This window comes from Crassostrea angulata, chromosome 9 (assembly GCF_025612915.1).
Source record: "Crassostrea angulata isolate pt1a10 chromosome 9, ASM2561291v2, whole genome shotgun sequence".
NCBI classification, from domain to species: Eukaryota; Metazoa; Mollusca; class Bivalvia; order Ostreida; family Ostreidae; genus Magallana; species Magallana angulata.
Genome location: NC_069119.1, coordinates 19,274,271 through 19,295,717, shown reverse-complemented (window position 1 = coordinate 19,295,717; position 21,447 = coordinate 19,274,271). Strand labels below are relative to the sequence as shown.

Here is a 21,447-nt window from a genome sequence, read left to right as displayed (position 1 = left end):
TTGCTGAGTTATTAATGTGGCTTGTGTAACTGAGAATATATTATTCAAAAATCTTTGCTTGCATGCTCTATTAGCTATATTTGAATAGTTCTATGACAAAAAAATACACGTCATTATTCTATTTTAGGAGAGAAGTCACCTTGTCCTGCAGGGCAATCATCATATTCAATGTTTACCCCTTGTGAAGGTAGATCTATCACTGCATTAAACATTATTTTCGAAAGTTATTAAGTCAGCAAATGTCAACTTTTCTTCGACCCCTCCCTCACACATCAAACTGTTGATGGTTTGCGAGATTTGGAAATATTTCCTAATTAAAAGAGTTGTAATTTAAAAAAATATATATATCATTGAAAGTAATTAAGTTCTGTCTTGCTGAAAAAGTAGCAAATGCTACTTCATGAACGACTCAATATTAAACTTCATTTAGATTCTGCATCCTATAGGTGTAGTCTACAAAATGTGCAAATGTACAATGATGTTCTATACATATTTTCGAACAGATGTGACTCCCGTGAATACCAATCCATTTGTAAATGTCTCTTTGGAAAATAAACAATCAAACAGTACACGGTTCAGACCAGCGGAACCTGTATTTAAGTGTGTGTTTGATGAGCCTACTGACGGTCCATACTGGTACGATACCTATTGGTACATCAATACGGACACTGTCAAAGTGGAAGAGTCTCAACCTTATCAGAGCAACCAAAGCTGGCTGTACCCCAAGGACTGGGTGGACAAGTATGATTTAAACATGGTGGTAAGACATTTACGCGAACGTTTCAATCAGTTTTGCAGTATAACTTTCGACTAGGATACATATTATCATTTTTAGATTGGCATGGAAAGATGGATCCGATTTCATCTTCTCCATCATTTGAAATACAAATGGGGGGGGGGGGGGGGTTGAATGCAATTAATTGTATAGTTTAAAGCAATATGACCTCAATTTACATTAAATAATTAGTGACTCAAATGTATACGTTTCTAGACAATAACTTCAGTTTAGATAAACATTTTGTGAAAATGCATTTACATGTATATAATAAATATATTGTTTCTACTTTCACTCTTTACTCTAAAGCTTGAAGTAAAATCCCTTTGAACTTTCCTTTAATAATTATGTCTTAATTTATCAAAACCAATGCTCAAAATAAGTGGCAATGGCTTTCTTAATATTCAACAAGTGAAAATTATATAAGAAGTACAGGACCCTTTACCAGTAGATTTACAGAACACTTTATGATTTTATGGTCTGTAGGACCAACACCAGTCTACAGGACAAATGCACTAAAATGTTGACATCATCGTTTTTAATTTATTTATTGTTCATTGAACGGAACTTATTGAAAAGCTTACGCACGAAAGGTTATGTATAACTTTACCTTATAAGTATTTCATGCACATATTTGAACGTTAAGGCATATGTGTTTGTTTCAATACAGGTAAAGTGTTCCATACGAGTTCGACATTTGGAGAGAAGTACACCTGGTCATCATAATTACAGCGAAAACTTTAAAGCTGGGATGTTTGTAAGTAAAGATTATCAATAAAACAGTTTAGACATAATCTAGTTAATTTATGTAATGGCAATTGAAAAAAGAATACTTTTTTTATGAACCTATTTTTCAGCCTTCATCATATGTATACGGCTTGAAGGAAGGAGAGACAATTTCCATCAAGTTTTCTGTAACTGTTCCTGTTGGGTGCTTAGATATGAACCGTCAATACCTATGTAAAACAAACATATATATACTTACGCCAGAGTACCAGTCGTCTTCTCCTACAGGTTCATGTCAGAATTTCAGTAGACAGGGTGATGTGTCCTTTGACGAGAATGGATGTGGCATTGTCATAGAGAGTTCAACCTGGTGGGAGGAAAAAGTTCTGAATGTTACTGGGAAAACAGACGGTTTAGTTAACATAAGGGATAGAGAGGTGCATATCAAGTTGGGGTCTCTGCGTGACGGAGCAGAAGATCTATCTGGAGTTTGGTACAATTTTTCTATGCCTGATATTAAGGTACGACAGCAGGAATATTCACTATACTCTGTCCCCAATTTTTGCTTTCACCACTCGATATTTCGATATCATAAATACATTTGTGCTAAAACTACGTTTATCGAACTGATATGAATATTATCCAGATTATCTGCTTTGAAACGCCCCTCTACCGCTTCAGGTTTCAATACAAATACACAAAAAGAAAGTCTATGGGGTTTTGCATTGCATCAACCATTAATAAGTTAAAAAATTAAAAAAATTGCGCAAGGTATTCCGAGTACTTCCGAATGGAGAAAAGATGTAAACATTTCCCATTATAAATCTCCGTACGATTGTTTTTTGTTTCTGTAAACTTTTATGATTGAAAATTGGTAATTGTTCACTGAAGATATCTTGGATATATAGTCCCTTTTATTGATTTCAACTGTATTTCCTTTACATGTATGTGTATTTTTATTAAAAATCATCAAAACATGTTAGAAGCAAAAAGGGACAGACCATACATTCTGCTTGTAAAATTTATGTTTGCACGAAATAAAACAAAATTAATTTTGACTAATCTTATGAGAAAAATAATCTCTAAATGATAAAAAAGAATCATTTTATGTAATTAAAAGAAATCGTCGAGATCAATTATTAAGTAAAAGGTATTATTTTATTTAAAAGATAAAAGTTAATTTACGTTTAGTAACCAATCGGAAATCACATTGGTCTAAATAAAGACCCATCGAAAACAAAATATGTTTATTAACACGCGTATTTGTGTATAGTATTTGTTTTTTCTTTTAAATAAATAGTTCGCCTGAGCCGAAGGCTGAAAAGATCTTTTCTGTTTAAAACTTGTCCGTTGTCTGTCGTTGTTGCCGGTGTCGTCGTCATAAACTTTTCGCATTTTCACCTTCTTTTCCAGAATCACTGAGATGATTTCAACCAAACACAAATCATTACAAAAAATTACAAGGTCATATAATTAGATCACGTGCTCTTTGGTTAGAAGAAGGTGAAAAACCTTCAAAATATTTCTGTTATTTAGAATCCCGTAATTTGTTTTAAACAAAACCATAAAAAATTGAAGTGCATGGTACATGAATGGTATTTGACCATCACAAGCAAACAAGCAAAACAAGGACATAAAGGGTATTTGTATACATAATATAGAACACAAAGTAACAATATGCAGATGACGCTTCTCTAGTCCTTGATGGTTCAACTAAATCTCTTTGTGCAGCTATAGATACTATATATTTTAGTCCAGTTTTTCTGGCTTGAAGATAAATACTTGTAATACAAAAATAATTTGGATTGGTTCTAAAATATTTTCTGATCAAGTTTATCATCATACAAGATGGAAGTTGGATTGGGGATCTACAATTTTTAATCTTTTAGGTATTCAGTTTTCAGTTGATCTTGACGAAATTATAGATATCAATTTTGGGCTTTAAATCCCAAAAATTATTTCAATTATTGAACAGTGGAAACGAAGAATTCTTTTTTTCTTTTTTTATTGAGTTTTTCACATTCACAACATATATGTACATACATGATTTATCTTGTACATATGTTTATATAATCATCTTGAAAAACATCTAAGTATATGATTATTCTATATTATACAGTTCTTAGGTAGTGAAAGTAAATTGTGGGAGAGAGAGAGAGAGAAAGAGAGAGAGAGAGTAAATAAAGGGGAGAGAGCGAGAGAAAGGATCGGGTCATTGTTCACATATGGATATAAAATGTAAACCATAATCATGTGATAGATTCCTGTTCTACAGGGATACTTGAGGGAGAAATTGCCAATGGCTTACATACTCCTTATATCTACAATTTTTCATTAGCATATATTTTTCAGTCAAGAGCCTTTCTATTATACTATTTTTTAATCCCTGTATATTTGGATTTGTATTACTTTTGTATTTACAAGAAAAATATATTGCTTCACAATAAGAACCAACAAGTTAAAAAATCTATAAATATCTCTATATATTTTCCAAAGAGAACGGACTTTTATCAAATGTTATTAACAAATCAAACTGTCGCAAAATCCAGTCTTCAACAGCAGACCATAATTCTTTTACAATAGTACATTCATAGAATAAATGCCCAATACTCTCTTCATCTCTTTTACAGAAAGTACATACAGGAGACTCTGCTTTTTTATTTTGAAAAGATATTTATTTGCCGGAACAATCCTATGAAGAATTTGGAACTGTAACCAATGTAGTTTTGATTCTTGTGTAGATTTAAAGGGGAGTTCAAAAATTTTGTGCCAGGTTTCTTGTGCATAGTTATGACCTTTTTCTCTCCATTTTGGTGTAAATGTACGTTTCTCTCTTTTTATCTAATAATAAGTTGTACATAAGTTTGCAGCCTTTACGATTATTATTAAACAATAGGATACGATACCAGGTCCATTTTCCTTTATTATTTGTAAGTTTGGTATGTTTAAATCTTGTGTATGCAATCTGGTCCTTGCAGCAGTTCTTAAACTTGCATATTCAATAAAGTTTGTTATTGGATTTATTTGTCTCAATTTTTCAAAGCTTATAAATGTTCAATTTATATTTATATACAAAATAAATCTTGTATTAGCAAAGCTTTTAAAAATACTAATTTATTGTCTACTGTGATTTTCGGATTGTACCATATATTATCATTTATAACCCGAGGTTTACTCAACACATTTTGCTCCTGTATTTTTAACAAGCTAATGAACACCTCTTTCCAGAACGAATTTCCCAATGTTTTACATAGACTATATGAATAATCTGTGCCATTCCTCCATATTTCTGGGATTTTAATTTTCAGAATGGATTCTAGAAGCTTCACCCATTTTGTATCAGCCCTAATAAATCTTATAAACTTCTCTAAGTTTATCAGTACTGTCTAAGTTTGTCAGTACCTTTCTAACTTTCTCAGTACCGTCAATAAAAACGTCAGTACTTTTCTAAGTGTATCAGTAATGTCAGTACATTGTCAGTAAATGTCTAAGTTTATCAGTAAAAAATGGGAATGTCAGTACTTTTATGACTTAGTAGTGTTTTGAATTACACAAGCTTTTATTCCATTATAAAAGGTTTTAATCCAATTTTTCAAAGTCAATTAACATTAATAGGCCCGGTATATCATTTTGTTCTGTTTAGTACATGAGGTCATTTATAAATCTTATAGTTTCCCCAATAAATATTCCTTTTAGAAAACCAGTCTGGCCCTTATTTATCAATTTTTCTAGAACTGTTTTCATACGTTCAGCTATACTTCCTGATGCTAACTTGTAAATTACATTTAAGAAGGTTATACAGTGCCAATTTTTCAAAAACTTTATAGGTTTTCCTGCTTTAGGAATGCAAGTTACGTGACCCCGTCTATTGGTTTACTGTCGGCCGAAGTCTCAAACCGGAAGGCACGCGTACGTAGAACACCTGAATTGAGTCTACGCGTAAGAAAATAGTGCAGAAACTTTTCATGCATTTCAGTAAATATATATTATAAAAACACGCATAAAATCGTTTTAAGTCATTTATGTATAAACCAAATTCTATTAAGAAAATAAACAAATAGCTTTATTGATCAAAATATTCTTGCTCGGGTTCAGTAGTTGCAGTTATTTGTGGAATGAGTTACGAAACTGAATCCACAACGCCGTCAACGATTCAGTTGGTAGACCATCTTCGCTAGCCAAGGGTTTTCGGTCCACTTTGCTCCCCATAAACCCTTGGCAGATTTCATTACGAAAACTCGGTGACAAGCTTCGTTATATGATTGGCTGCAGCTGCGAGTAGCTGATCCAATCGCAGTGCTTGTAAATATAAACTTTAAATGAAACACATGTGTTATCCTTTGGTAAAACATTCGGTGCTTTTAACAAGTTGAGGCAAAAGTTCTCGAGTACAGTGCCTCCTCAACGATGGTCTAACCAGATCGCTTTTAAAAGCTATATATTTTACTGGGATTGAACATAGTTCTACAAACTTGTCAAGGCTCGCGTGATAGCATGGGAAGTAAACATGGCGAATGTAGAAGCTGCATATCCCGTTAGTATATACTATATACGTTCGTGCTTATGGTTATTGCTTTTAAGGGTTCAATGAGATGTGTTTTTTTTTAATTTCTTTGGTCCACAATATTCAAGACAACGATACCTGGTTTTATGGCATGAAAGCTTTCATATAAATCGCCGACTTTTTCACTCCCGGTACAGGTCCCTACAGAACACTATGATTAAAACATGTAAAACATTCCATGCTTTCCCTAGGTTATAACTTAATTCGTATTCAATAACACCGATATTCAGTAGTCAACATGCTTTCAGGTTGTATTAATGCCATGATGTGTAATATATAACCTGTTGTTTAATTTGATTAAAATGTAAATATGCAAGGGGCGCAAAACAAGTTGATCGCTAGATAGCGCCACCACATCACCGAGTTTTCGTAATGAAATCCGCCAAGGGTTTATGGGGGCAACGTGGACCGAAAACCCTTGGCTAGCGAAGATGTTGGTAGACGAGCTCGTCAATCAATAGAAGAGGTTGAAGGCTGAATCGAAAGTAAAGTTCGCAAACGCAACGTGCCATTTTTTGAAAAGTTGTGAATTTTATTTTAAAGCTGCTTAATTGGTCCGATTTTATATCAAATTTTGTGCACGTTTTAAACGATGGTTATGCTAAGTATAAGTATAATAATAGACATTACAGTAGTTTTCCTAGTCAATTAAGCCAAATTTCAATAAAAAAAAATTATGTACAAAATTTGTAAACAAAACAAACGACATAAATAGGGTTTCGCGTTATTTCACCTCATGTCAGAATTCACCCCTGACGTCAAGACGGGTATGGTTGTATTACGACTTTGACATCGCTCTAAATAAAGGTCGTAATGTTCAGACAAATTACAAATAAACCTGTGTACGTTTTGTTTGCTAATATTTCTGAAGTTGCTTTCTTTACAATCGATGTATAGCATGCGGGTTGAATAACTCTAATCACTCGGGGGACGAAACCAAACAGTTCCCTTTTCTAAACATCCCATGCTGCATTTTGGTTTGTTTTTTTCGTTTGCCCAAAGAGAAATTCTTTTTATTTATTTTGAATATCTCTAACTTTGAAAGAAGACCAATTCTGCTGGTGTAAATAGCAGTAAATCCATAACTTTATAAGATAAATGGTTTGTATAGAAAATTATTTGATACTATAATAACAAAGAAATTGGACCAAGCAGCTTTAGAAATATATCACCTGAAAAAAAACCGAACTTCATGCGCGAGCCGATGTTAAAATCTGGACGGGTTATACAAAGATGTCTTACATATTAAATAGGGGTTTCATTGACTTCGATTCTACTTGCAGTATGATTGCTGTTCATCTCTAAAGGAGTTTTGTACATAGAAAATAAAAACATGAATTTTTCTTCTCGTTCATTGACTCTTTAGTTAATTAAACTGAATTTAAATTTTATCAATGCATTGTAAGCAAAATCTATATACTCACAGTAGATTATACATTTTGGGTGACCAAAAGATCAACATTTTAAAATAATATTTACATTATTATTGATTAAAGAACCAAGTTAAATGTTAATGTTGTCCGGCTTAGTTGGAATATATAATCATGTAACTTTTTTTAATGTTATGAGACATAAGTTTACACCTTTTTTAGCTCACCTGAGCTGAAAGCTCAAGTGAGCTATTCTGATCACATTTTGTCCGTCGTCCGTCTGTCCGTCTGTCTGTCCGTCCGTCCGTCCGTCCGTCCGTCCGTCCGTCCGTCTGTAAACTTTTTACATTTTGAACTTCTTCTCTTAAACCGCTTATCCAATTTCAACCAAATTTAGCACAAAGCATCCTTATGGGATGGCGAATATAAATTGCAGAAATAAAAGTACGACCTGTATTCAAAGCGGAGAAAACCTTGAAACTGTAGAAAAAGGGGGGTGCATTTTTAAAAATCTTCTTCTCAAGAACTACCGAGGCAAATTCAACGTAGTTTAGCATAAATTATCCTAATGGGAAGGAAAATATAAATTGCAAAAATTAAGGTCTAATTCAGTTTCAAGTCTGAGTTATTACGAAAATAATGATAAAGGAAAGGCGTGTTTCAGCTTCGGTTCGGTTCGGCATCCGGTAAAATGGGTAGGCAAGACTTGGCCTGGTCAAAACAGAAGATTGGCAGTTATTAATCTGCCAATCTCATTAAAATTTCAGGATATTTGATGGACCAGTTATATTTGTATTCGCTGTAAATATTGCCGCAAAATAATGCGTATTTAGAATTGACGATTGCCGATCTACCCCGGCTTTTAATTTGCCACGGCCCGGGTTTGCATACCCATTTTACCAAGACTCGTATTCCATACTTCTAAAACGAGGTTCTTTGTTTAAAGCAGCCATGACATTATACGAAAAAGGGTCGATCTGACTATGATGAATTTGCTTGTTTATGCAACAGTTCGTGTATGAAGGGAAATTTTTGAAACATGCAAAATATATTGGTGCCGATTTTGTGAAGTAAATTGAGGCTAAATATTTCAATGCGTTGACACACATGACGTTGGTGTTAGCTAGGACTGATTTTCGTTTCGTATGCATTATTTATGCTTTGTATTTTAACCTGGGAACTCTCGTATTTCGTGATTTTTACGTATCAATTCAAACAGAGACTTCGGTAGATCAAACAGTTAACTCTTTACCTGCGCAAATTAAGCAAAATCTGATGTATCAAAAAAGTACTGAAATACAATTCATTCTATCGGTAATTCGGCATTATCTTTTGCGTAATGGTAGATTAATGCAATAGGTTTTGTTGAGATCGATGCTCGGCATTTTCTCTAGTTTATTCAGTTTAAGGTCTTTCGATTGTCGTGTGACGTCATTGTTAGCATTCCGGAATATTTTACCGTTATCGGTTATAATAATAGTGTTATGTGGTGCATAGTTTTGCCAATATTTCTTGATTTATACTTGTGTTTAACACATTCTAAGCTATGTAAAGTGAAATGACACCAATGTTTAACAATTCATAGAGAGTAGTTTGAGTTGAAATCGCTGAATTCAATGAAAAACTGAGAAAACCGTATATAGGCAAACTTGACAGAGACCACAATTCATAATTTTTTACAGGCAAGGTAAACATTTCTTTGCAGATTTCGATAGGATATATAATGAATTACAAATGTACCAATTTTCAGTGAGTTTGAACCATTATTTCAAAAGTTATAGACGTTTTATGTTGCTAAACTGTACTTATTCATGGTTGAAAAATCGTATCAAAATGCACTGTAAATGTGATAGCTTTCATACTGGCAATTTTTAAATGGCCTTAAAATGTTAAAATACTTAAAATAAAGGATTGCGATTAATTTCTTTTAAAAATTGCTTTATTATATCGAAATTAGTTAAAATAAATGTGATGTTTGATAAGAGAGCAGTCGTTGCTATAACTGTCCCGATAGTGTACCTGTGTTAGCTCCTACAGCATGAACAAAATATTTGCAACATACCAATATTTAACTTCAATTTGATTGTTTGCATATTAATCATCAAATTTAAACAAAAATTACACAGATTAAACCATAAAAACATCGAGGGTGGAGAAACCTTAAATAGAGTTTGATATCGCTGAAGGAAATATGTAGGTATATATACATGTGTTACAGTGTATATATGATTCATTTCGAAAAAATAAATTGGGTTCTTTATTTGTTATAGTGCATGCATGTTTCTTGTGTTTAATTGTTTACAATTTCTATTTACTAACCATATTTGAGTGTTAAGCTTCGAATTATAAGCAATTAAGATACAGAGATTTGCTCACAATTCTATGTTTGTACACAGATCTTAAAAACTAAAGATTAAAAAAGTAAAAAATTTGTCAATATTTATTAAGAAAATTTTCAAAGTCTGTTCTTCCAGAAACCAATTTTAACAACTTATTGTATTGTAAACTTAACCTTTTTTCGTCATTATTACTCCTACTGTACATGTGATCCTTGACTGTGTTTGTGTACATTTGTATAAACTGATTTTGAACCTTAAATACCAATGAACTGGTCTTGAGTGAATAAAAGAATTGAAAATCTTAGGCCATTCTTTTTTTCCATTTTTAATGGTGAATAGGAAATACCAAGTTAAAAATCTTAAGCTGAATGTAATAAAGTCATGTCAACAAAATATGACTCAAACCTAGGGAAACTGTGAGCTCTGTATCTTGCTTATAATTCTACGATTGACGCTGAAATTTTGGTTGAACATTAGAAATTCTATATGAATTAGAGTATGTCAAATACTTGAACAAAAAAAATAAAAGAATGATATTCTGTATATACCTATTCTCTGGGGTCCCCTCATTATACAATAAATAATGTGAAATCTACATCAATTTTGATAGTTTTTCAGACACGAGTAAATAAAAACGACATCTTTAAAACAGTTTCCATAGTTTTGACACATTTCTGTTATGGGGATAAAATAATTATCGCTATTCCTAAGAAAATATCACAGCGGAAAATTATCCTGGCTTGTACGCGAGGTAAATAACAGTCATTTAATTATAATGGAAAACAAATTAAATTTTTGAATGTTTTAATTTGAGGAATTGAGCACATTGAGGTACAATTTTCTTCTTCACATCTATACATGAAGGATTTTTTAAATAAAATACAATAACTATTATATATTTTTTTAAATACAATAACAAGTAAGTAGTTGATGAAACAAATGTACCTATATGCTCTCATATATTTTGATCGCTTTACAAAGTGTGTGTGTGTGGGGGGGGGGCAGAACGAAAATATAGGGAATTGGAAGTTAACAACTTAACAGTGTACCCCTACCAAATGTTTAGTTTTATATCTTGCGTAGGATTTTCTTATTCTGGTAAAAAATAGTATTTCATGAAGGTACAACGTCAAAGATTACGTGTATGCAAAAATAATTGTAAAATTCGAATACTTGACAATATTTATTTTTTGTTATTCTACCGAGGGACAATATGGCACAATATCTTTTGAACGCCAATTGTTGCTCAGGTGAGCGATGTGGCCCCATGGGCCTCTTGTCTATACTGTATAACGGACAAAACCAGTCATATTCATGATTTAAAAGAATTCTTTATCAATATCTTAATGTCTCTCATCAGAAACTCAGCTGACCTTTCTCCCATGGTAAATATCTCGCACCAATATCAGACCTATGAATTCAGAGATAATGCATGGTTGTTATGTCTTAAAATTTTAATTTACCGTGTGGTAGTACATGTAAATAAATATTACTTATCTCAATTTTAAGAAGATTAAAAACTACAAGTTTTTTTCGTAGTTTAAAATCTGATTTAGAAATCCTTTATTGTAGCTCTTCGAAAAAATCGAAATTAAATCGCTTTCAAAATAAAGTTCATTTTTTCCAAGACACGCATGAAAATGTGCGCTTAATAGATAGTGTATTGAAAGGACACAGATCCCTACAATGACAATGTCCTACAACATTTGTTAATTTTGCTGTTAAAAGCGTTTAACTTTGCATATATTAGAAATTATAAAATCAAATAATTCTGAATTAATAGCTAAAATTTACAATTTACAATTATCAAACAATGATAATTGCTTTATCAGTTGTCAGTAAAACATATTACTGCCATATGGATATTTTTTCCTAGACATGAAACCAACTCTCCTTTATAAGTAACTGATCTGGACATTTTTCTTTTTTTTTTCTAACCAGTCCTTTAACTGACTTATCTCTATACATTTATCAGTTAATGTCTTCAATATTCTGTTGCTTTATTTTTAACGACAAATATAACAGCCAATCAGGGAAGGTCTACCCCAAAATATGACGTGATTCATTCACTTTTGGTTGTATTGTAATTCGTTTAGATGATGCACGATGTTAACCTTATTCGGTGATTCAGCAGTTTGAGAGTTTTCGGAGTTTTCATAAACCTTGTATAACAGATACTGTCCGACTTGTGGAATTTGCCTTGGATCACAAAATTAAATAAATCTAATGATTTAAATTATTTACCTAAATATAGTTGTTTCGATTTCCCAGGTTAGTTGTAGGTTTTAAAATTTTTCCTTGAGGTCTTATTTTGCATAAAATACCGTTGTGTCAATTTTCTACAATTATGAAGAACCGCCCCAGCTGGGATTTAGTAAATTTAGACAAAGTATCAGGCAAAAAGCCGAATTTTAATATACTAAATTGAAACAACTAATTCAAACTCATAATGTTTAGAACATATTCGAGAAAAACGTGGACATTTACAAATTCAAACTTTCAAGACCCCGTCTTTCAGTACTCGCAGTACTTTGATTTAAAAGGAAATTCTGTACCTCTGTATTCGTTAAAGGACCTTCAAGGGTGTTTAATTCTTCATTATTAAGCTTAGGGCTATTTTTTTTCAACTTATCAGAAAGACTATATTCATCTATGATTTCTCTTTTCTTATACAGCTTTTCATAAAAGCACTTTGTTTCTTTTGATAGTTCTGTTTGATCAAAAATGAATGACCCATCTTCTTTATCTATATTTGGAGTTTGTTTGTTAATTAAGTTCCGAGTCTCAAGATTAATAAAATATCTAGTAGGCTTTTTCCCCTCATCAATATTTGACCTTGTACAATGACCTTTTAATCTATTTTTTCTTATATTGAGTAACTCATCTTGTTTGTCTGAAAGTGAATTTAAAGAGTTTTCTGTTAGATTATGCTCTAAAGAAACAATATCTTTTTCTAGTTTTTTTCTCTTTCATTTATTTTTTTTCTTATAAGCAGAATATGAGATGGATTTGCCTCTTCTTTCAGCAAGCAGAATGTCCAAAAAACTTTGATCATCAATAATGAATGTATCTCGTCATTTCTAATATTATCTAACTTTTCTAAGTTGTATATGGGGCAAACATATTGACTTTTTATAGAATTAATATTTGTCATATCAACTAAAATGATGAATTTTAACATGCCATATTTTGGGAAAGTCTTTTTAAAATTCTCTTCTTAAAAACTATTTGCCTAAAAAGTTGGAATTTGTGTGGAAACATCCACAGGTAGTATACATTCAAGTAGTTTTTTTAGATCATGGTCCCCGGGGGACGGATGGAGCCACAATGTGGGAATGAACTTTTATGCAATTACTCTGGCAAACCAAAACTGAAACAGTGTAAGGACCTAAGCACAAATAATCACCGCTGACAAGACTTAGTTCTTGAAAATAATCGTTAAATTCGATGTAATGTATGTTGAAACATTCTTTTTTAAGAAACTTATTTATGAATACCTTGAAAATAGTCAGATGTTTTAAATAGTAAGAACAATTTAGATATGTTTTGCAGTCGTATGTATTTCTACGCCAGAGCTCGTTCAATCATCGGCTGTCTCCGTAAATCTCCGATAAACAGATAGTCATTCATATTTACAGGTTACGTCACCAAGCACTCACGTGACCTTGTGTACACATTGAAAGAGAGTATCTCTTGCATGTCGGAGATTAACTGAGAAAGCTAAGCATCTGGTTGAACGAAACTAGAGTTCATTATTGCTTGGATCCGTACACTATATGGAATATTTTGATAAATGATACACAGTTTGATGGAATCAATACTATCTTTAACTATTACATAATACGATTCATATGGGGTTTTTAACGAAATTCTTGTCGAAAAAGATTTTAAAAATGTCAATATTTCAAATACATATTATCAATTACTTGCAAAGTAAAATAACATTTCGTTGATTTTAAAATAAATAATTATCTATAAAATCAACTCCCGTCAGTACTTCAATACTTTGATTACATGAGAATATTAGATAGAGAAAACTTTCTCAAAAACTGTTAGAAAATTTAAAATGTGTGTGAAAGCATCTTCAGGTAATGTAGATTCAAGTTTATTCAAATAATGGTCCCTGGGGGTTGGGTAGGGCAAAATGGTGGAATCGTCTTACATCATTATATTTTGAGAACAACTTTTAGAATATTCTTCTCAAAAACCATTTGGCCAGAAAAGCTTCAATTTGGAGGAAAGCATCCTCATATACTGTAGATTCAAGTTTGTTCAAATATTGATCCCTAGGGGCTTGGGGGGGGGGGGGGGGGGGTTGGGTTGTATTTGCCATAAAATTATGTAGTTAAAGTTTAGCAGATTTTTTTGTTTTACTTTTTGTGCAGGATTTACTGTACTTATTTGTCAGAATATTTTGATACAGTACTGCAATGTTGAAATAATGAGTTATGGTTGTTGTTGCTCAGGTGATCATTGTTGCCCCATGGCCTCTTAAGCTTATTAAGGTTATTAGTCCTCTACCGGTTTTTACCGGAGGGGACTATGACTTTCCTCTGCGTCCGTCAGTCTTTTCTCGCTTTCAACTATGTCTACTGAATATGGGCGGTGTATACACCCCCCTCTGACTCGCACGATCATTCGTACCATGGAACGCATAATCGCACGTCTAATCACATTGGCGCACGTTCAATCGTCCGATCACCTAGTTTCTCGCGCGTTCCCATCGTATTATCTTTCAACAGTTGCTTTCATTGTACAACAGTCGCATACAGAAGATATATCGCAAGATTCAATGCGTTTACATCGCACAACGCTCACTTAGATCGCGCGAAATTCGTACGAATACTTTTATTTACATGCGATTATTTCGGCAACAATTGACGATTCATATCTCATTTTCTCGGTCGCACGAATATTTGGTCGCTTCTGCTCGTGCGCCAATTGTGAAAGGGGCTTTAATAAATGACAAGTATATTACAATTACAATACATGTACATGATTAAAACTCAAGTCAACATTGTTTAAGCATATAACAATTGTGGTGGATATGTTATAGCAAACAAAAACAATTACCTGATTTCCGCGAACATGCGCAGTGAGGTTGGTTTCACTCTTTTTTTATCGGTATTCAATACAGAAAATCAAATTACAAAATTGTAAATTATACTTATAACGGTGTTAAATGTCACAATGTTTTATTTAACTATACTTTGTGGAAATTATTATTTTATGCGACTCGACATTTTTGATATATATAGTGTTTTGTTTTTTCGCGTGAATGATTTCATAAAATATCAATTTTTGTTTACATCTAAATAATGTATACAGTGTTTTTAATCGCTTGTATAATTTGATAGAAGAATATTGCGTTTGCAGCTGTTTTTATGCTCATTGCAGCTGATTTTATGCTAATGTCAATGATTTTGTGTGTCTTATTAGGTATCACTTTTTGACAAAGATAAGAAGACAGCAGACAAAGTTTGTTCGGCAAGTACAGATCCAAGAATGGTTACTTTTGACAACAAGGGATGGACGGCAAAGTTGGCAGGAGAATTTATCATGTACAGAGATAAACGACGACAAATAGCAGTGAGTACAACACGGGTATTTTACATTTAAAAGCATAGATTTATCTCAGCAAAATGATACAACAACTACATGTACAACCATCGACGTCTGTAAAGATTTTATAATTTTCAATAACTTTGTATGAATCGTTGGAAAACACATTTGTAAATAAAATAAAGAAGATTTATGCCATTTATAAACATGAATGAAGTGAAAGAACTTTTAATTCCGTCTCAAGCAATCTCATCGAGAAGCAATATATTGAAATTGCAAAACGGTTAAATTCGGATGCAAGCTTTTTGCATGCGTATCTTAATGCGAGAAAAATCTTTCGCAATGTCTGTACATGTATTGACTAGCGTGCAACAGCCATATCAGTTATTTTTCCCTGTAGGAAAAGGGACACAAACTCATAGAAAAGTACACCAAAAACATCTCAACATGCTCTTAAAATAAACAAGAAAGCAAACATTCATGAAACATTAAAAAGAAAACCGACGCGATCTATGATTTATGTCATAATAATGATTATGTAGGACACCATGCGATGTTAATGTACATAATGTATAAACATCTGGCATATAAAAATAAATTGGAGGGAGAGTCTTCAGATGAATAGACAACTATAAAATCAACTGCGCAAATTTCAAATTATTTAAGAATTGTCTTGTTTGTATTGAATATCTACAATTTAATGAAGAAAGGGATTCTCAGTAGATTTCATTACGTACCAACTACTTCATCTCTGAAATTGGAAAATTTTACAATTTCTTATTAAGGTCTTCCGTTTTCCAACGGAAGACCTTATTGTTTTCGTTCGGTTTCTTTTTCCCTATTATTATTATTTTTTTTTTCTTACAAAATTTGTGCAGGCGATTTCTCGGAAATGGCTGAACCGATTTTCGTGAAACTTTCAGATCTAATAGATATTAATTCGAACTTTATATACTTTTTTTTATTTTGATGACGTCATTTCCGTTCTTGAGAAAATGACGTTTTAGCGATTTTCAGAGGGTCGGCTTTTCCAGGGATCTCCTCCTAAACAGTAAAAGATATTGAGTTCAAACTGAGTGTAGACAAGAGATTGTAGATGTGCAATTTGGCATTCATATTTGTCATGCTCAAAAAGCGTTTAAGCTCGCCCGGTCCCGAAAATTGAGATTAAAAAAACGTCGTAATTTTTCATGGTTTTCTTAGTTTATCTCTTTTCTGAAAAATATTTTGTTAACACATGTAATGCAAAAAAAGTTTATATTACAAGACCTTTCATTTGATATCAAGAAAAAGGGGCTGGCCCCTAAAATTAGGGAACCACAGGTCTCTAAAGTCTTTAATCTGTAGCTCTTTACTGAGAGATATTTTGTGAAATGTTATAGAAGCAAATATGTTTATCTCACAGTTATGTATCCAAACAGTGTAACGATTTTGTCATGTATTACGTAATTAAGGGTTTTTAGGGGCCAAAAGTCCAAAATTTCGATCACCCATATCTCAGAAAGGAAAAATATTTGGGTATGCAACACAGAAGAAAAGTTGTTCAAAAAGATGTTCTTAACAATATGAAACCTTCAAAATTTTGTTAAACGGCCCCTATAAGGAGATAAGGGATCGGCCCCTAAAACCTTCTTTCTCATATATCTCCAGAATGGTAACACATTTCTAAACACTTGTTGAATACAATTTGTTTAAAATCAAATGACCTTTCATTTGATATCAAGAAAAAGGGGCTGGCCCAAAACCAAAAGGGACCAAAGGGCTCTAAAGTCTTTAATATGTAGCTCTTTACTGAGAGATATTTTGTGAAATATATTCTTAACCATATGCAATCTTCAAAATTTCGCCAAACGGCCTCTATAAGGAGATAAGGGATCGGCCCCTTAAACCTTCTTTCTCATATACCTCTATGAATTTTTAAACACTTGTTGACAAAATGTTTTCAGAATTAACTGTCCTTTCTAATTCTAAAATGTTTTTAATCTATAGCCCTTTAATGAGAGCCATTTTGTAAAAGGTTATTAATTATAGATTAGGTATAATACGTTTCCATATCCTAACAATATAATGATTTTCTCTTGCGTTACCCAATTAGGGTTTTTAGGGACCAGATGTAAACAAAATTAATATTTTCAATCTTGATTGGAGGAAATGCAAGCATTTAAAAAAGCAATGTAATTGAACTTATAAAAAGCGATGTAATGAAGCATAAATACTTCACTCCTTTTTCAATATCATGTTTTGTTGTCGAAAATCAAAGTCGATGATGTCATATTTTCTTCTAGAAATCGGACGGAAGACCTCCTCGTTGCTCGCAACGAGATCGTGTCTAGTTTTTACTTATATTTGCTTATGGGACTTTTAATAATTAAATACAATTAGCAATAGCGTCGAATTTTATTTTTCACGTTCGCGATTGCAAAGTTGTGAAAATACGATACACTATTGCGTAACTATTCATAGGGTAACGTATTTGAGTTCTTTTTAATTCGACTGCTCTACTTGAGTTATGATGAATAAATGCATTTTCTCAATCACAAAGTTTAATCAACAATATTTACACTATTCCTTTCTTTACTCAAGAGCGCGAGCGCTTAATACTGCGCTCTTACACATGTATGTATAACCGCTTTATAAGATAATAATAATGTTAATTAATAAAACAAAATTATATTTGTTTACAGTTTTTCAACGTATTTCCATGTTAAAGGAACTTGTCTGCGCACTGACATATTACTTTCATTGTTACCTTTGACCCGTATACCATATACATGTAGATAGAAAGTAGATACCACTCCTTATAATTCAATTTTCAATAACTGAGTTATAAAATTAGAGCTCGTTATTATAAAATTAAAATGTAACATCAAGCGGATAAAAAAATGCATATGCGTTTTAATGTGACAAAGACATGCTATGACGAATCTGATCAAATATTCATGAAATACGTAACAACCAAAATTAAATAATTCTTAAATATTATAAGTGAAATAATTCTGAGTTAAACGTCGTGTTATTTTTAAGCATTATCACGTTAAATTGAATGCATTTATTGATGAATATTAGTTTTGCTCTATGATAATGTTAGACTCAGAAAATTTTATAATCTTCCGCATTATTATCATCGCTGCAACGAAAACTAAACTTTTCTAAAATATCTAAGGTAATTAAAACAAACAATTTCTTTCTGTATTTCTTTCTGTTTATCAAATCATTATTAAGGATATCTAAACAATGTCATCTTATCGCACACGTCACTCAAAAATACCGTTAACGTAAAGAGCTTCCATATTTTGGAAGGATAACTCCTTTTTTTAAACAGGCATCTGATTTTGTTTTGTAATTAAAACCTACCAGTGACCCCTAGGTCATATTGTCTTCAGCCAACATTTAAATTGTCAGTTATGAAAACCACTTGAGTTGTAAGGATGGTGCAAACAGATTTTGCAAAGATTTGACGTGGCTTTTGCTCGTAGCACAGTGTCAAAAGTGTAGGCATAATGCAGAAAAAATATTTCTGACAGTGACGTCCAAAAACAAGTCTACAACAAGATATATTCTTCCTTAAACCTACATTAAGAGCACGGCTGTCATCAGCCAGTAATCTTTAGTCGAAAAATAAATTCTACTGAAGTACGTGTCTTAGTGGCAAGAAGCCGGGTACCTTTCATATAACGTAACTGACGTCTTTATCTTGCTAGGCGTAGACGAAACGTCAGACCTAATCTGGCTCAATGGATTTTCATGTCTGCTTCTTGTATAAAGGCAGATATATTCTTGGTGCCAATGATAGCAGACTATGTGTGTACCGTCTTTCTGGATAACGTTATCTGAAGCTTCTGAGATATATGATAACTTGATCGCTTTGGCGGTGGTCCCGTAAATGTGTTGGCCGGCATGTCTGCTATCGGGGCAAATACATTTCGTTTTATTGATGGAAAGTTAAGAATATACAGCCATTAAATCTTAATTTTTAAGTACTTAAAACGAAGTCACCTGTTAAAGAATGGACAATGTTGAAAAGAATAAACAACAGCAAACTCACCCGATCTTAACCCTATTTAGAGTCAATAGGATGAGCATAGATGGCAAACCTTTAGTCAATTCCCCCCCAAACTATCGATCAGCTTAAGCCCCTTTCACAACTTGCACACGACCATTTTACACCACTTTGCGATCGATTTTTTTTTGGCTTCGCACGAGCTCTCGAATACGTTGCACGAGCTCTCGCAATCGTTGCATACGTTTTACTGGTCGCATCAAGTCTCCTCTGAATAGTGGACATGCACACTATTCAGACGCGACCGAACGCGATCCAAAGTATCGCAGTGCAACTCACAAACATTAGTACGAACGTTTTACAGCGTTTTGTGTACTCGCGAGAGTGATACACGATTTATAAAGATTGTAAGATAAATTGCTGGTATTTATGCGTCTGTTTTGCGACCGTGAGACTGTTGTTCAACGTGTCTTATGTAATCTTGCAACGTTTTACTATCATTGCACGACTTATCAGCCACAATATGCCATGCTTTGCTACTAGTATACATACCCTGTTTAAGTATCTGTTTCAGAACAAAATTTACAATATACATTTATTGCATAATGTTGAGGGAAATACATATATGAAGATTTATTCCCTCAAGAAAAAATCATTCTTCCCGAGGGCTTTTTTTGTGGGGATCAAATCTTCATATTCCCTGAACATTAATGCAATAAACGTTTTATCATACCAAGCAACATATGATTGCGCAAAATACGTTGATTTTAATGATGTTTGACTTTTCAACAGTCGCAACATTAACGTCGTGATTGTTTGATTTCCAATGTAACTGTCTTACTTTTCTTTCATAGATAGTTCAGTTGGTTCTGAGATATAAAGAGAATCATAATGATTAAATATGTTTGATTTAATCATATTTGTCTACATCGTATGCTCATACCGGCTTTTCCATTCCCGTGATATCGCCCTGTCACGTGACTTTCTCGACCAATCAGATATAATAGAATAATCATATTGAGGAATAATAATAAATGCTGCTACATATATGTATCTTCTTGGGCGGCATCTTTTCTCGCTTTCAACCATGTTTACTGAATATTGGCGGTGTATATACTCCCTCTGACTCGCACGATCGTTCGTACCACGGAACGCATAATCGCACGCCCAATCACACTGGCGCACGTTCAATCGTCCGATCACCTAGTCTGTCGCGCGTTCCTATCGTATTATCTTTCAACAGTTGCTTTCATTGTACAACAGTCGCACACAGACGCAAGATATATCGCAAGATTCAATGTGTTTACATCGCACAACGCTCGCTTAAATCGTGCAAAATTTGTACGAATACTTTTTTCATATGCGATTATTTTGGTAACAATTGACGAATTATTTCAAATTTGTTCGGTCGCACGAATATTTGGTTGCTTCTGCTCGTGTGCCAATTGTGAAAGGGGCTTTAAGGTATCACACCGGTAATTGTTTTCACTATATAGCACTAAAGAGGGGAAAAATTCTTAAAAATCAGTTTGTATTCCTCATGACAAAATATTCGGAGGAAATGTTATTTGTTACCTATCTCATCAGCTAACACCAGAAAAAAGGCAAGCGATATGGCATTTTCTCAAAATATCTAGCTCCAAACAGGTCTACCCTCAAAACCACGTGTTTTCTATTTGTATGTTAACAGACTGCACACTCCTCAGGAAGCTGCTGCATGTGCCCTGAAAGAAGAAGTCCCCGTGAAAAAAGATCATCACCTAACAAAATACATGAAATATCCTACTCAGTGGTACAAAAAATTTTAAAACTGAGTAAAAGAAAAAGTAAAAATGTAGTCAAGGAAAAAAATAATTCTAAAGTACATATGGATCTACTAAGTTCATTTTGATTGGCCGATTACCGGTGTGATTCCTTTAGCGACCGCCTTCACCAAAATATGGAATCCCACAATCTAGCATTAAAAGCAATAATGTATCCGTAATTCAAAATAATGGAATCCACATATTATTAGATAACCATATTTTCAAACCCGTAGTCAGAGATAATTACAACTGGCAACCTTGGGTGGACTACAATAATACCGACTCATTATATTTATCACCTTAAGG

General features: G+C 33.0%; 1 protein-coding gene across 1 annotated transcript in view; it reads left to right on the top strand.

The window, feature by feature from the left end:
• The window catches only part of LOC128162186 (von Willebrand factor D and EGF domain-containing protein-like), a 38,986-nt gene that overhangs the window by 3,300 nt on the left and 14,239 nt on the right, over positions 1 to 21,447 (top strand). The window contains exons 5-9 of the mRNA XM_052825373.1: positions 128 to 187; positions 504 to 760; positions 1,446 to 1,532; positions 1,633 to 2,022; positions 15,214 to 15,363. Of these exons, the coding sequence (XP_052681333.1) occupies positions 128 to 187; positions 504 to 760; positions 1,446 to 1,532; positions 1,633 to 2,022; positions 15,214 to 15,363 (944 nt within the window). The remainder of the gene's footprint in view (positions 1 to 127; positions 188 to 503; positions 761 to 1,445; positions 1,533 to 1,632; positions 2,023 to 15,213; positions 15,364 to 21,447) is intronic.